The 17,421-nt window shown below is 37.6% G+C and overlaps 1 protein-coding gene across 2 annotated transcripts in view; it reads left to right on the top strand.

Moving 5' to 3' along the window:
* The window catches only part of tanc1b (tetratricopeptide repeat, ankyrin repeat and coiled-coil containing 1b), a 101,051-nt gene that overhangs the window by 28,469 nt on the left and 55,161 nt on the right, over positions 1 to 17,421 (top strand). For both annotated transcript variants that reach the window (XM_032567965.1, XM_032567964.1), the window contains exons 3-4: positions 3,483 to 3,689; positions 15,848 to 15,952. In XM_032567965.1, the coding sequence (XP_032423856.1) occupies positions 3,483 to 3,689; positions 15,848 to 15,952 (312 nt within the window). The remainder of the gene's footprint in view (positions 1 to 3,482; positions 3,690 to 15,847; positions 15,953 to 17,421) is intronic.

Below are 17,421 nucleotides of genomic sequence, written 5' to 3'. Positions count from 1 at the left end.
ATTGGATTATGGTCTGTATTTTGGTTGGTTATTCTGTTTGTCCAGCTGGAAGGTGAACCTCCACTCCATTCTCAAATCTTTTGGAGCTTCTTAAAGAATTTTTTCTGATATTGTTCTTTAGTTAGCTCCATCCATACTCCATTAAATTTGAGTAGCTTTCTTGTCCCTAAAGAAGGAAAGAATCCCTATAGCATAATCGTGCCATGACAATTAACTGTGCGAATGGTGTTGTCAACTTGATGTGCACTATTCATTTTCTGCAGCATATCGTTCTTTGCATATTGACTAAAATGTTCAGGTTTGGTTTTATCTGAGCAGCACACAATCTTCCACTGTGTCCCCTCAAAAGTTTTGGGAAGCTGCACATTGTCCTTCTCATTGCTTTCTTTTTGTTGCTTTTCTACAAAGAGCAAATTTGTGGATTGTACCAAGGCTGAACAATATTGGTAAAATTGCAAATGTGTAAATGTCCCTCTGCTTTAGGGTCACAGAATTTGATATTTCCATCTCAACAACAAGGTTTTATTAAAACAAGTTACTTCTGTATGGTGCCCACTGTTTTATATCCCTTGTAAAACGTTTAATGCTGCCACCAAGTATATTCTCAGGATGGAGGGATTGAACGCGTGGAACCTAAATAATTACCTATCATGGGATCTGTATATTGTGTACAGTATTACAACCAGCTTGTGATATATTGTGCAGACCTTGAATAAGCAATCAATCTGCCAAAAGGTTCTCCTGAGGTATGAAGCTCTGGAGCTCCTCCAGGTTTCCTGTTTGATTCATTAGATAGAAATGCTTTGAGATGTTTGTTTTGACTTAGACATTTATTAGTTTGTGTGTAAGATTTGATCGTCTCTCCTCTGGTACCAGGTCTGTCAGGGGAAGAGCATATGAGAATGGTACAAGAAGACATCTGACAAAAATAAAACAAACTTAAATTTATTTTTCCCATGAAATACTTTAAATACCAACAAGGAACATTCAGTGTGTCATCAGTGAATCGTTGCTGTTTGTGAATGACAGACTTAGTGTTCCACTAACTTGATGTCCTTCTCGTGTTTCATAAAAGCATGGGAAATGCTCAAAGGCCCATGACCTCTGGGTTTAAACACACATTAAACAGTCCTGTTTTTCCCATGTTCAGGTCTGTTTTACTATTTCCACCTCTAGCAGACATCCTTGTTTGTGTCCCCAGGAACTTATTAATAGGCTTATCTGCCCAGTGTGCTCACTGGAGTTTTACATCAACTGTTTTTTCCTTCATTCAGTTTGGTTATAAAAAGCATTAACTCTGGTAACTTTAACCTTATTATTGGCATGTACCTACAGGGTTTTCAAATGCAGATTACACTCTTTTAAAGTATTTGCCAAAATCATCAGCCTCAGTTAACCTCGGTGTCTTGTTGCACATTCCAATATTGGCTCACAACTCTGTTGCTGGAACGGCTGGAAGGCATGGCATTTAGTTATCTTTCAGGCAGAGGTGCAACTAGTTTCAAAAATGCAAGACTTTACTTTTAAAAATGTATCTTTTTTTTTTTTTTGGCTGACCTCAATAATGATTTCTGAACAGAATAGAAAGACCCTTTATTGTCTCACAAAGGGGAAATTGAGGTGTAATAGTAGCAACATTTAAGGCTGCTACTACTATGAGGTGTAATAATGGCAACAATTAAGTGTATGGAGGTAAATCATTTTACAAACAATTTGCAATGGCCCATCACATTTTTGAAGAGTTCTGTGAGTCCATCTGTTGAGCTGCTGAGCAAACAGTATTTCCCCAGAAGTAAAGGGCTTTTAAATGTCTACCAATTAGTTTATGGCTTCTTCTTTTGGAAAACCAGGACTGATGAAAAAAGTGTGCACAATGATATGTTTGCTTTATAAGTTGGAGGAAAAAAACAATCAGATGGTGCCGAGAGAAAAACGGGGGCAGACGTTTCATCACCAGCTGTCCTCACGTCATCAAGAAGAATCCTTTTTTTAATGTGTAACATGCAGGAAAGAAGTCATCCACTTGAGATCTTGCATCTGGAAAAATTGAGCATGTTTGTACTCCCTATGCACTGCAAAGGACAGCATTCTCAAATAAAATAAAGGAAAATATCTCTTATTTTCTTGTTAATATGGAACATACCAAACACACCAAAAGTCAGAAGTATTATGAATTGTTCTAATATGAGAATATACAGCAATTTTATACTTTCCTATTGTTTTTGACAAACTGTTCAAACAGCCTGATGATCTTTATTTATACATCACTTTGAGTGTCTCTCACAGTGAGAGACTAAAATGCTAATAGATATGTTTATTGTTTAATGAATGGGGAATATCTTTTAATACTAGAGAGTATTTTTACATTTAGTCAAACTAAATGCAAAAATACTCTCCTAAGGTTTAGATTTATTAAAGATGAATAACATAAATTATATGAAATCTTGAGAAGAAAAACTTGATTCCCAAAGCAAAAGACATTGCCTTCAGTTTGCTTTTGAAAATACAATTAGTTTTTCTTGGTCTCAGGTCCGCTGTAGGGTTGTTCCACAGGTTAGAGCAGTAATTAGAAAAACATGTCTCCCTGTGGCCTTTCATTCCAAGTCTAACCTGTTTACATGCAGGGGATTCTTGATCTGGAGAATGATTTAGGGGTGGGCCTTGAAGATGCAACAACCACCAGTAGAATGTCCAAACCAAATCAATGAAAACTTTAAAGATTGAAAACGTGAAAGTTCACTTGCATAACGGAAACATTACTTTTTTACTATAAGGCATTAAAATCAAATTATAATCTTGAAACTTTGTATATTTTGGAGATCTTTTGTTTGACTTAGCATATTATTATTATGGAGTGGTGTGGGATGATTATATTTATAACCCCTGAGTGTTTTAAAATTTTTCTAGAGGGTTGTGGGAGGTTCAGGTTGATTATTAGTCAGTGCAATTCCCTCCTTTTTATTAAGCTGGCATGGATGTTGAAATCATTTATTAAATAGTAGTCTAAGAAAGGAACATTGTTGCTTTTCTTCATAGTTGTGGACTGCCTCTTCATGGAGAGAAACGATCCTGGGTGCTTATACAGTCTACATGAATCTTACAGGGGCTACATACAAGAAATTTGGGAAATGGTTTTGAGAATGCAGATATTAGCCACTCTTTCATCAGATTTAAACTAATTAAAGAGAGACTTGTCTGTACTGTCAGAATTCATAGATTGGTGGAGTTATTTACGCTCTCTGCTTCCTTGGTATTTGCAGATTATCATCATAATCTGTGTACAGGTGTGTTCCTTTTCTCCTTAAATGTTTCTGTTTTGTTGTGTTTAATTTAAAGCACAACCACAGCAATCTGAAACAGATTTGTTTCTTTGTGGATGTGTTAAGACCAGTACATAAATCAAAATGTAGTTGATTCCAACTCTTCTTTTGACCTCATTGCTTTTTCTTTTGACATAAGGTAATTATTGTTCTCCTCAACAGGTGATGTCAACAGCCACGGTGCTCAAAGAAGATTCCCACCTGAAGGAAACCTCCTGCCTCAGGGGCCTGGCAGTAGTCACCTTTATGCACAAGATGATGCACTGAAGTTAGGCTTTGCCAAGGGAGTATCAATGTCTCTTCCTTCCTCACCTCTTCTTCCACGACAGTCCTACATGATGCCCTTACGCCAAAACAAGAGATCTCCAGGTATTTTTTTATGAGCTGGTCCTTACTCCTGCTGCTTCTGAAAAAATTTCAGAATTTTCCATTTTTGAAGCTCTCTATTTTAATATTTGTAGTACTTACTAATTTTGTGGGTCCTTTAAGATACAAGTTTCATATTTTATGCTGCATGATAATTATTTTTGATATTATGGCAATATTTGTGGCATCAATGGCTGTTAATAAGAGATATTAATTTATAAAAAATACCTTCCATCTTGAACATCGAGACATACAATTCCATTGTGTGTTGAAGACAAAAGTTTTTGTAAATATCTGGGTTGATTGTGGGGAGGCTTTAATAATTATATACTGGATTTTCACATTTTCCAGAACTATGTAATTCCAAATTATTTGTGGGAAATTTGCCTATTTGTAATTTTTTTTTGGAAATACCTAGGAGCAATTCTACTTGACATGCTGTTGACTGCTGTTTGCAAAGCAGCTAATTCAGGAGCACTATTGATTTTTCTTGCCTCTGATTGGCTGTTCCCCCAAAAGCAGAGATAAAGAATAGTGTTGATTTTAACTTTATCTGCAATACCAAGATGGTTTCTACTGTGCATATTAATGCGTATTAAGGTATATTTTATGTTTTAACAATTGAAATAGGCAGTTATATATATATATATATATATATATTTACAATGGGTCTCAAGTACTTGTGGATTTTATCTATTTGTCTGGCATCTGTTGTTCCTAACTCCTTAATTTTGATGTATTTAAGAAACTGGACAAACCAGTCAAAGCCCACCGATGGCCAGTCTGACAGTTCTGACCTCGGATTGATTGATTGCCTAATCTTTAGTGTAAAACACTTTGTTACTTAAATTCCTGACTCATTAGATAAACTTTTATAATTTGCATGGCCTATATTAGACACTGACATGCAGCTCACATAAATCTCATCAACAGCCAATATAAGCCTATTGATGAGTATCAACAGGCTGATACTGTTGATACTAGTCAGTATCAACAGATACTGTCTGTACATCAACAGCCAGTATCAGGAGTGGAGTTTTTTCTCAGACTCTGTTATTCATAATGTAAAAATGTCTTGATTCAGACCCTGAGGGATCAAATAATGGCATCTGTAATTTGTATAGTTTCTCCAGTTCTTTATTTCAATTCAGTTGTTAACTTTTCATTTTCTATTTTTGGTCTGCCATGCCAAAGTGTCATTACTTTTCAATTTTACAGTTCTTTTACTCTCATTTCTATACAAAAGGGTATAGAAATGTGGGTGACCACATGTGTCAAGGTTTGTTCTTCTTTGTTGTGTTCTTTGTGTTTTCTCTAAAAGAGAGATTAATATAGTTGCAAGAAGAGTCTTTGTCTGTAGCAGGAAAGTTTTTCAAGTCGCCTGGAGTCACCACTGGAGTTTCTAAAGCAACATTATGCTGATTAGGTGCAGAATATAGATAAATTATCCTTAAATACTCTCTATTTTTGTACCCTTATTAAATCTTCAGTGTTGGAGGTGATGTTTTTATATTAAGACTTTTTTACAAGTTTCATTAACTGTGAATGTGTTAAATATTTTATCATAACTACATTAATCACTCATATCTTGAGTGAATATTCTTCATTGATTAATGTGTGGTTAATCTGCTTGCAGAAAACTGTTGTGTCACTTCCTCTTTTTATTTGATTACCGTGATTCAAAGAAAAGGTGCCCTGAACCTCACAGTGTACACTCAGTGGATGGTAATAGGCATCTATTTACTCTGGATCGAACTCCTCTGGGACTTTTTCTGACATGTTGAGAACATTGTCACCAGCTGTAGAGGGCTTCAAAGCCATGAATACTTTTTTTTTGTAGCTGAACTTGTTCCAACTTGAATCTTTGTCTTCTGGAGACTTGGCAAAGAGGAGAGAAATCCTTTAAGTGGTCAATGTGGCCCCCACTCACATGTGGCACTCATCTGTGGGCTATGTAGCTATTGTTTAGAGAGGCTGCAGCTTTGATCTGCTTAGTGTAAAGACCAGCAGATGGGAAGCTGATAGCATGGTTTTATGCTCATACAAACCTGTGCTATTTTATGGCATAAATCTCTTTTAAAATTTTAGATATATTGCTTGCATGTTTGAATTTTGTAAAAATTTAACTTGCATTTGAAGAATGTAAGCAAAACACAATTTACTATAGTTTACATTTTTAAGGTAATTCTGCTGAGTTAGCTTTAAATTGGCAATTACTGTTGAATCCACAAAATAATGGATAGAGGGAAATAAGGAGGGAGAGATTTAGAGAAGGGGTATGATTTGTGAAGGTGAACAGGTCCCTGTGGACACAGAAGGGAAGACTCATTAAAAGCATATTGCTCTTGGAGTGCTAGAAGGCATGGATGAGAGAAAAAATGGGCAGACAGGATAGGTTTGAGAGTTGAAAGATGTTGGGGGCAGGGTCTGGCTCTCATGGACTGTCCTCACAGGTGCCTGTGAAACCCTTTAGAGGGAAGAGCTCACACCTGTAGTTAATAAACGCATGCTGGAGGAAATGTCTCAAGTTGGTGACAAAATCGACATGTGCGCTAATGCTGTTTTCCTGTGGAGCCGGAGAAGCAACTTGAAATACTACATTTAGGCTATGTTTTTATACGAGACCACTGTCTGGAAACTGCTGGTATTTTCGGATGCTGGCTGGGGAAAAGTTCCATTTAGACATTTAGACGAGACCGCCAAGACACCTTGAATTTGCTGTAGCTGTCATGCCGGAACAATAGAAACCCAATAATAACCCACCTACATCTCAGATGAACCAAGTGCTCATGTAACATAAAGCTCTGGAAAAAAATAAGAGACCACTGCACGAAACCTCATGGTGATTCCACCAAATATTGATTTCTGAACTCTTCCTGAGTTAAAACATTAGCATTGTTGTTCTAAATGAATATGAACTTATTTTCTTTGCATTATTTGAGGTCTGAAACACTGCATCTTTTTTCATTAATTTGACCATTTCTGCAAATTAATACAAAATTTTTGCTTGAAACTTTGAAGAAATGTTGTCAGTAGTACGTGGAATAAAAGAACAATATTAATTTTATTCAAACATATACTTATGGAACGTAAAATCAGAGAATCTGATCATTTTAAGTAGTCTCTTATTTTTTTCCAGAGCTGTTTATATGTTCCAACTTATAAGTCGTATAAATAGGTAAAGTAGCCCACATAGCACAATGGTATCTGCTGTTGTTTTTGTTATCTGCCCATGCCTGCATAGAACAAACCTTCTGCGCATGTGCACTTTCACATCTGTGGAGTACTTCACCCCTCCACGGGAGTGTTCTCGAAAAGTTTCACTCCAAGACCTAATTTCAAAAAGTGCTGGTTTCAGAGACTCTGATCACTGAGATGTGTAAATGAGCACCTGAATTGCAACAAAAATGATTTTTGTAAATTGCAATGATTTTGCAAAAACAATTATGAGTTGATATATTTTGGAGCTGTAATTTGAACATTACCTCACGTCCATTTTTGGCTTCCTCCTACAGCTGTGCAAGGACAGACTTTACACACAATATAATCTTATTCACAAGTAGACTAATGTCTTGGCATTATGAATGGGAAATTTTAATGCTAGTAATTTGCATAGAGGATCTGTTTCGGACTTCACGCTGAAGCATTTCTTGGATCAGATATTGGGTTGTGGCGACTGCTCCCTTTACAGATCCAGATGCCACAGATCTTTACTCAACCAATAAATGTTGCACCCATGGATAATGAAATATTTGCTGCCTTTCATGGAAACCTTGAGAGAGCACGTTGCTAATCACCATCACTTTTTTTCTGAGATATTTTTGTGTTTTGTAAAGGAGAGTAGCACAACTTTGGTGTTTGCAAAGTGTTTCATACTTACAGTGAAAGATAAGCCAGGTGATTGCAGTGATGCCTGGGAACGAATAAACTAGCAGCAACAGAAGGGTTAACTGGGTTAAGTTTTAGGGCATTGCTTTGTTTTATATTTTTTTTAAAATTTGAACTCTTATCTAGAAATGTCGGGAGCTGGTTGAAAAACCTGGTAGGAATATTCCAAATCTACAAAATGATAAAAATAGAGACTGCGGTTGTGAATTTTGCCATTCGGTTGTTGGAAACTTTTCTTTTTACATTTTCATCATGAGTTTGCTCGACTAAAATTGGCAAATAAATGTTTTATTTTAATGATTGCTGCCCATTACATTACATCAATCTTGTAAATAAAAGTATGAAGACAAGGGCCTCGTGTGACTCAGTGATAGAAGTTCTACATCTTCAGTCTTTGACACGTCTGTCTTGGGTACTATTCCTGAGCCAGCTCATTCATGGCATGTCTTCCCCTCTTCACTGTGTCTTACTTTCTATCCATCTGCTGTTTAATAAAGCCCACTAGTATGAACATAAATTGTGACAGTGTGGGTCACAGCACCTTGGTTGCTTGTCCGTATCTGTTTAAACGGCACCAAGACTCAACATCACTAAAGGTCTAAGCAAAATTAATCTGCAGTAATACTGAAGTGCAGTTAGCTGAGTTTATATTTAAGAACCATCCCAGGATAATTTCTGCTGATCACACAAAACTTCTACCACCATTCAGTTAAAACCTTCAGAGTACTCTTCTATGCATTCCACACTCTTTGATCTCATTCTCATCCAATGGGGATGTCTCTGGAAGGAAGTGGTTTCACAGACTCAGAAGGCAGTTTTTGCGGCTGGGTTTTGTTTCCCGACACATTGGATAATCTATTGCAGTTTGAAAGGCTCTAACTTGGTGGTTGTTCTTTTCATGGAAACTTCACAGGGGGACAACAGGAAAACATTGAGTTAATTAGGAGTGTGACGGATGCCTGAGCCACAGAGTCTGGTGGCGTTGAGTGGTGCAGCTTTGATCAGTTAGACCCAGAGCTTCAGCATGAAACATTGCGCTGCGACATGTGTTGAACAGCACCTACACATTACTGTCTTCTTACAAACACACCTTCATCCCCCAAAGGACCCCTTTGGCTTAACATAACCCCTTGGAGGTGCCTGTCTTGCTCCCCCTTTGATTGCTGTGACTACAAAAAGGGTCAAAGATTCTTTAAAAAACAAAAACTTTAATTGAATGTACACAGTTAGTAACAGACTAGGAGCTTTTAAGCCCTCTTCAACAACAGAAACTTCCTATGCTCCCTGCTTTGTCTCCAGGGTATGTCCACAGTGACCTCCACTGGTTAGAATAAGTTATTTGTCATCTGCATGTTTAACAGAACGAGTCTCTTCAATGCAGCATTTTGCAAACTGAAAGGAAGAGTTTGTACTGGAGATTTTTATTTATGCAGTCTACCAGCACAGGAGGTTAATGTCTGATGATTAGATGCCAGCTACAGTTGTTTTTAGGCTTAAGAAGCAAAAGCCCTGACACTTATGATTTTTTGAATGTTTATTATTCCTTGCTCAAATGAATTGGCTATTTGGTGATCTAAACATATTTGAAAAACTCAACAAAATTTTGCAGACACATCAGTTGTGCATGAACTTCAAGTATTTGAAAGGTTTTGCAAAAGTTGCAAAACAAGTAGCAAAAAAACAGCTAGTCAGCCATTTTGGATTGAACTTGTTTAATCCGCAATGATTTTGACCCAATTTTGCTCGTCTGAAGTCTCCACATTTGATTGAACTACTCTTTCAGGTTTTAGTAAATTCGCCATTTACAAATTTTGAATTGTTCTAACCAAAGCTTCAATGAGCCCCTTCCTGAAGGCTTACTCATTGTACCGCCTAATGGGGACATGCAGAATTGATTGATGGGTTCTATGAAGTCTTTGAGTTGGCGGTGTGAAACCCTTGGGGTCACGAAACACACCAGAGCGGCTCTGTGCTGCATGGACCGTTTGAGGCTGCTTGCACCTTTAATTTTAAATTACATTTGAAGGTGTGTAGAAGCAGAGGTGACCCTGATTATGCTGTTATGCACTCATGTTTAGCTGTTTGGCAGAATAATAAAAAGGCATTTCATAACAATTTATTGCTGTCACGGGCAGTGTATCAAATTAACGAGTCTTTTCATATGCAGAGTGGCTACAGGGGGACCTATCTCATGTCGGTCAAAGTGTATATCAAAAAAGCCTAATTAGTTTGAGCTTTGATGGGAGTTTTGTCTTGAGTGGGCTCAAGGAATGAGTCATCCATTGATCAGCCAAGAAGGTTAAAAAATATCCAACAGAGACCCAGCGTTGCTATTTTCACATTATAAAAAACAAAAAACATTTAGGCTACACTTAGTCTAATATGTGCCTCTAAAGGATAATTGATTCAATGAAAACAAATAATTTAAAATGTCTTTGTCTGAGCAAAAGTTCCTAAAAACAGGGAAGATTGATGCTCCAGTATTTATCAAGAAAAAATATGGAAAATTTACACCATGGCTGCTGCCTGTGTGTTGACCCTTCAGTTGGTTGTTGGACAAGTCAGCACTTTTAATTGTGATATAACACAATCAGTAATATGCATTTGACATGTTGTTGGTGGGTGTTAGTTCATCTTATTTTATCCAAGAGCACATTTTGTTTTTGCACATTGAGATTTATCAAATTGTGCAAAAACTCTGTCCAAAGCTGTTTTGATGCTCCTTTGAGGTGATATTTCTCTGAAATCTACTCATATGTGTCGACACCAACCAGACAACCTTAAGGGCATATCAGAAGCTTTCTGGGAGCTGTGCTGTGCAAGATCTTGTGAGCCTACAAGAAAACTGTGATGAGCATACTTTGGAAACTGCACTTCTGTTCTCTACTTCACTGCACTTGACTTGACTCCAGGTTTGTGTTTCTTATCACACAGAACCTCCCTACTATGAAATATGAAATCTTGAGCTGCCTCAGAGATCTTCACTGAATAAATTCCCATTGCTTCCTCTGCCAGTCAGTAGAGTTAGAACTGCCCTGTTCTGTCAAACAACATAAACTGCTATTTCATTTGCCCATGTACTGACAGGAGCAGAATGAGTAACCTTGGTTTTTGTTTGTCATGCAGAACTCAGAGGGATATTAGAGGGGCTTTCAGAACTTTTTGAGCATAAAGATGACTTTGTGAGGCTGTTTTTCTTCTCCTTGGCTACACAAAGACTACACACTGTCTCATTGATGAGCTGAAATGTGAAGAAGTCAGAGTCCATGTTGAAGAATTTTTGGGGAAAGCTCCTTGATGACTTCCTAACCACAACAATCCTCCCTTTCAGTGACTTTGACTGGACTGTGCAAGTTTCTGGTGATAGGTATGCGACTGCTTGCTATGTGCATGAATATGTGTGTGCCTGCTGACTGATGGCTCATGGTCATGGATGCCTGACTCTGAGAGTGAACATCAGCAGGTTCTCTACAGTTGCATCTCATCATGTTGATTTACTATAAAGAGAATCTTTTTTTTCCATTTTTGATTCTTTTATCAATATTTACTGCTTTTTTGTTTTGTTCGCTTTTAATGCTTTTAATGAATGTTTTGCATATTAATAATATGCAGCTGACCTATTCTACACATCATCATAATTTTTATTTTTAAGCAACCTCATCCATATGACTTCTTCTTGATACAACAAAATTAGTTTTCCAAAGCTTGCTGCTGGAGATCTGAAGAATTATTTCACCTTTGAACTACTGTATATTACTGCAATAAAAATAATGGTACTTTCTGATGGTTTTCACATATCATTACTCAGGAAGCAATAAATGGGTGGGGCTGTAATCTCTTTACATGAGAATTTTAACTTTCATCTGCTGTTTTATAGTCTGAAAATGAATAATTAAGGACAATTAACCTATATATGATGCATAATAGATGAGATTATTTTGCAAAAAATGTTTGTATAAATTGAGAGGTTGTTATTCTGGATTTTTCTCCTTAGGTAAGATGAACGTAAGTGTGCGTCTCATTTTTCCCATCTCTACCCGTCCTTCAGGGGTCATATATCTGGCGATTCCATTTAGGTGACCTTTTCATGCCTGTTATGAACCGCAATCGCTTATCCATCACCGCCTCCATTTAAAAGGGCAGAGTGGTAATGGCACCCTGTTAAATTTTGAAATTAGATTTTCAAGGAAGAAGGAAGTCTTCTGAGTCCCGTCTGACAGTTGGACATCAAGAGTCCTGCCAGAAGGCCTTTTATGTCTTCGCTAACCCCTCCGTCCTTAGAAGTGGCTCAGAATTACCTCTAATAGCAGGCCACATGTTTGTTATTAAATGTGTTTATCTTCTGTCCCTCTGTGGAGTTTATGTAAACTGAATATGAACTTGCTCGTATGGTTTCGATTATTCAGGCTATGCCTCCTGTTGTTTTCAATGAAGTACCGTCATGAAACACATCAGGCAGCTTTTTTGCTAGACAAGATATTTACCTGATCTAAGCATGGTAGTATACGGTTCCTCTGTCTCTCTAGTCTGACTTTAAGCAGTGGCATGTGACTCCTGGCTAATTGGTTGTGGCTGACCCTCCAGAGATAAATTGTTGTTTTCACAACATTCTTTCATGCAAACCCTCTTGAACTTTTTCACACTTTGTGCCTACACAACCATGAACTGCAATATATTTTACAGGGTTTTAATGTGATAGGCCAACACAAAATAGCGCATTGCTACAAAGTGGAAGGAAAATGTTACATGGTTTCCATGTCACGTAATTACTAAATGGAGCCCAATTGTGAGTAATTTAATCTTAATATAAACACAACTGTTCTTTGAAGGCCCGACGTGTTTGTTAGAGAACATTAGTAGAGAAATAGCATCATGAAGAAATGACCATGGTAACTCTGAAAAAGCATATTCCGGAGATCCACAGCATATGACTAATGGTTTACCAGAAAACCATTAGTCATGCATTCTGCAAATTTGCCCATAATTAGCCATGAGCCTTGCAGAGAACACAGGATGGAGGTGCTGAAACCAAAAGAGAACAAATTTGAGCCTGTTTGGCCTATATGTCAAATGTGTGTGGTGGAAAACTGACACTTCATTTCTGTGGCGAAAACATGGTGGCGGCAGCACCATGCAGTGGCGAGAGAGGCACAGAGAAGCTGATCAGATGTGATTCGAATGTAGATGGAGATAAAATCAAGTGTACAGTCAGAAGTGCAGAGGAATGCTTCAGGTCAAATCATATTCGTGTTAGAATGGCGCAGTCAAAGTCCAGATGTAAAGTGAACTGAAAAATGTGTGAAGCTTTAAAAATTGCTGCTCACAGATGCTCAGTTTCCATTCCGACTGACAGTTAGCCACTTTGCAACGATGGGTAGGAAAAATGTTTAGATTTCTAAATGTGCAAACATACTCTAAAATACTTTTTAGCTCAAAAAACCAGTTGAAAGCAGTTTTTCATTTGCATTTCACTTTACAAATATGCAGAGTTTTGTAAAGAACACGGAATTGTGTGGCTGCAATGTGTAGAAAACAAAAAGTTTTCAGAGACCACAGAGTCTCTAACATCTGACCTTTGTGGTAGCCATAATAATCTTCACTGCGATCCTGTTTGAGTTGAATTTTCTTGGCTTTTTCAGCTGAAGCTCTCGATGTTTCAATTTTGTTTAGGGTTTCTATTTAAACAGTAAGAAACAGCAACGTTTGTATCCAAAGAAGTTCTCAGATATCAAAACTCTGTTATTCTGTATGCATTTCAACTTGGATATCCATAGATGGCACTGTGCATCAAGCTGCACAGGTTTAAGATTACATCTTGAGCCTGATTCCCAGGAATTCTTTGAGATCGGAGTGACAGGTTATCAAAATAGGTAATGGGGAATGTCTGTTTTAGCACATCCATTTCTGCTATATCTTTTGATTGGGGTTACACATAGTCATCTGATAATGGGAGTTTAGAGGAGGGAGTTTGGATTGGGTTACATGGGGTCATGTCTGGAGATGCATTTGAGGGACGGTTGTTTCCTTATGGATTTATGGATACAATTATGCACCCATCTCTTGTTTCTAGGTTATTTTTTGCCTCTTTATTTTTGCTGTATTTACTTTTTGCACAGGAAATGGTCGTCTCTAAGAAGAGAACTTAAAAGGGCATGAAAGGCAGCTAGTTACCAGGGCGATGGTTTGTTTTACGGTTTAATATTTAGACTTGTGTTCTTCTTGGACCTCACTATATAAACAATTATGTGGCCTTTAAAGAAAGATTAGCTGCCCTTCGACTGAGCAACCCTTCTTGTAGTCTCTCTGTTGCTACAGTGCCGTTTTCACCTCCTTACACATTTCTTCTGTTTTTGCTTTTTGGTCTCACCTCAATGTTTCAGACAGTTTATGACATTTTTATGTCAGACAAAAATAACCTGAATAAACACAGACAGTTTTCAAATTATAATTGGCTATCCAAAACAACCTTAGAAACAGTAATAAATGAGTAGCCTTCCAAATATTGTAACTGTCATCAAGCATTTTCAATAACTTGCAATGTCTTTTTTATGTCGCAGTGGGGGAATTTTGATCCACTCTTTGCAGAGTTGTTCATAGTCAATCAATCTTATTAGAGGATCTTTGAGCATGAGTTGTCTGATTGCGTTTATGCTTCAGCATCTCAATTGAATTTAAGTTAAGACTTTAATTTAGGCCACTCTAGAACCTTTAATTATTTAACCTCCAGAGGTGCGCTTGCTGGTGCGCTTTGGATTGTTGTTCTGCAGCATTACCCAAATTCATTTGAGCTTAAAATGTTCTCCCATATATTTGTCTTTTGGCACACAATATAAATCTATCAATAAAGATAAAAATGTCAAAATGCTTTCTATAAACAAATATTTAATACGATGGTGAAAGTATCTCAAAACAATCACACTACCGACACAATGTTTGATTGTCAGTATGGTCTTTTGTTTCTGAAATGCTGTGCTTTTACATCGGATGTAACTCGATTGCTGCCTTTCAAAAATGTTCCCCTTTTGGCTTTTAATAGCACAGAATATTTCCACAAAGTTTGAGGATCAAAAGAAATGTGAGATGGGTCTTTCTGTTCGTTTTTGGTCAGCAGTGGTTTCCACCTTGGAACCCATTAATCGTGTTTTGCCACACCTCTTTTCTTTTGAAGAATCACACACTGACCTGTTGTAGATGTTGTTTAGGCCTCCTTTATGAACATTTACACACCTATGCATGTCAGTAACTGTTTCCCATCACTTCTTGGATTTCATAAAGTCAATGTGTTATGTGTTGCTTCTTAAAATCTTTTAGCCAATTTCATGTCACAAAGCTTTTATTTAAGTGATTTCTTATTTCTACAAATCTGGCAATTATCAGGCCTATGTGTGAAACCAAACAAATTTTTTCTACAAATATGTCATTTATACATTTATTCATTTAGTTTGGTTTGGATAGCTTTTTTCTGTTAACATATAAAATCTGCATTTTGATTTACTCAAATTATGTCTTAGATTAAAATTTATTTGCTGAAAAATATTTATTTGTGACTAAAAAAGCAAAACCAAAAGAAATCTGAGGGTACATGTACATTTTCATAATGCTGTTTGTCAAAGACAACAGGAACCAATCTTCTACATATAGACTGTACATATTTTGCAAGAGTAACTACATTACAAGTACTCTCTAAACACAAAGGTTATCCTCAGAGGACATTACGAATGTCCCAGATACATCTTCTTTCTCACATCAGCACACCTGGACCTTAATCCATCTATGTGATGTAACAGTTTTTGCAGAAATGGGACATTCTTTGAATTAATACCTTCTCTGATAGATGAACACACAAAAGCTTTTACTGTCTTATTACTTCTGAACATGTTAGTGTGTCTGGACTCATTTTTAGTCCACTAAGAGACTAATTGTTGTGGTTTCCTGCTGTAGTTTACATTCCCACAGCCAGCTTGCAGTGTTTAACTGGAAGCCTCCTGCCATGCGGAGTCTTGAGGGTTGTCAGCCAAACTAGGGCTGCTATCTGTGTGGGTGTGTGTGTGTGGGCGTGTGTGTGTGTGTGTGTGTGTGTGAGAGAGAGAATTTTGCGTGAACTGCGGAGTGCTGCAGAGGCTGTCCACCTAAGACACTGCTGTGTCCCATCTCTAGTCCCTTCTGGAACGTATTAATCCTGTGAGAAGTCTCTTTGTCTCTTTCACTTCTGCAAGTGTCTCTGCTGGACCCTCTCCTTCATTCTCGCTCTTCTCTTCTGTTGGTGCCGGCAGGTCCGATCAGGAAGCCCAAATATGTAGAGAGCCCTCGCGTTCCTTCTGATGCCATCATGTCAGCACTCAGAAAGGTGGCTGATAACAAGGATTCCTCCCACAATGGTGAGTTTTGTTTCAGTTATTTTAGTTTTTATACATAAAGAAAGCATGCACATCTAAGAAATAGAATCTAGAATTGCCCCTTTCAGTTTGATGCCTGCAGCTTCACAACTGTTTGAAGTGTCTTCCTGCAAAAGTTGATGTAAAAATTTTTGCATTTGAGCCTTCCTCTACTTCATGTAGTCCCTTTTGCAAACACAATAGTACCGTGTTTACCCTCAACAGAGTGTTTATATTACAAAGGAGTCAGTTTTCCACTCTGTATGAAAGCACTGTTTGACTGAAGTGCTCAGTTTTTATCACGAGAATCCTATGAGATCTGTTTTAATCTCTCTGAAGCTCCACATACTTGTGTTCTCGTGTTTCCACATTTCTGTGAGGTGTGCCTTCAGTGGTACTGCAGCCTATTTTTTTCCCCCTTTCTCCTGTTGGGCGTTGTGTTTGTGTGTGTACGGGTAATATTCCTCCAAGTAGTCTTGTTTTGATTTCCAACAGAGCAGGACTGGTTCAGATTCCTCCCACAAGGCTTAAGTGGGAGATGGCGAAGACGTTATCTTTAGCAAAAGGCATTGCAGGAAGAGTGCCCTTTGACTGTACATGGCTTGTATACACAGACCACAGCCATCCGCTGCACCCTGGTTGCTGTTGACTGGGACATACCGAGACATAAGGGTGTCAGACATTTGGCTCAAACACAACTCAAAGAAAGCCACCAGTAGATAGCGGGCACCTGATAAAAGTTATCTTATGACAGCTGGTGGAGTGATGCTACTGGTCAGCTAATTTTAAGAAGATGCAAACTTAGAGCAAATTTTTAGGATATTTATTTTCAATGTGAGTGGAACTTCGAAAGGCTGGAGAATATATCTAGTTGTGAGGTCTAAAAGATCTAGTTGAATGCAGTTGTTGCTGTGAAGGCCTCAGAGGTTTGTTAGAGAACATCAGTGAACAAACATCATCATGAAGACCAACTAACACAGCAGACAGGTCAGGAAGAAAGTTGTAGAGAAAGTTACAACAGAGTCATGGGAAAACCAAGATGTTCTTACAAATAATACACGTTGTTTATTATAGTATTATGACTTTAGTTTGAGGTTCTGATGTGATCAAGTCTGTTAGTGCTGACAGTAGCGTCTAACTTTTCTTCACAACTAGATTTATTTAGGAAAAATGCTAGAATAAGTGTATTTAATGGGATTTTTGAGATTGTTGCATCGCTTCACCAGGACTGTAAAGAAATATGTAAAAGCTGCCAGAAGGGTGATGGTCTTGGCTGGGTCAGTTCAGTAAACTGAACAGTAAAAATTAGTTTAATGTTCTTTGCTATTTCTACTAACTGAATACATTTATATTTCAAAAATTTAAGAACAAATATTCTTAAAAACCTTGATTATTCTCTATAAAGGGTAAATAATACAAATTACCCCCCCCCCCCCCCCCCCCCCCCCCTAAAATGTTAATCTAAACTTTTT

This window comes from Xiphophorus hellerii, chromosome 7, assembly GCF_003331165.1.
Source record: "Xiphophorus hellerii strain 12219 chromosome 7, Xiphophorus_hellerii-4.1, whole genome shotgun sequence".
In the NCBI taxonomy this organism is placed as follows: domain Eukaryota; kingdom Metazoa; phylum Chordata; class Actinopteri; order Cyprinodontiformes; family Poeciliidae; genus Xiphophorus; species Xiphophorus hellerii.
This window is presented reverse-complemented; position numbering and strand designations above follow the sequence as displayed.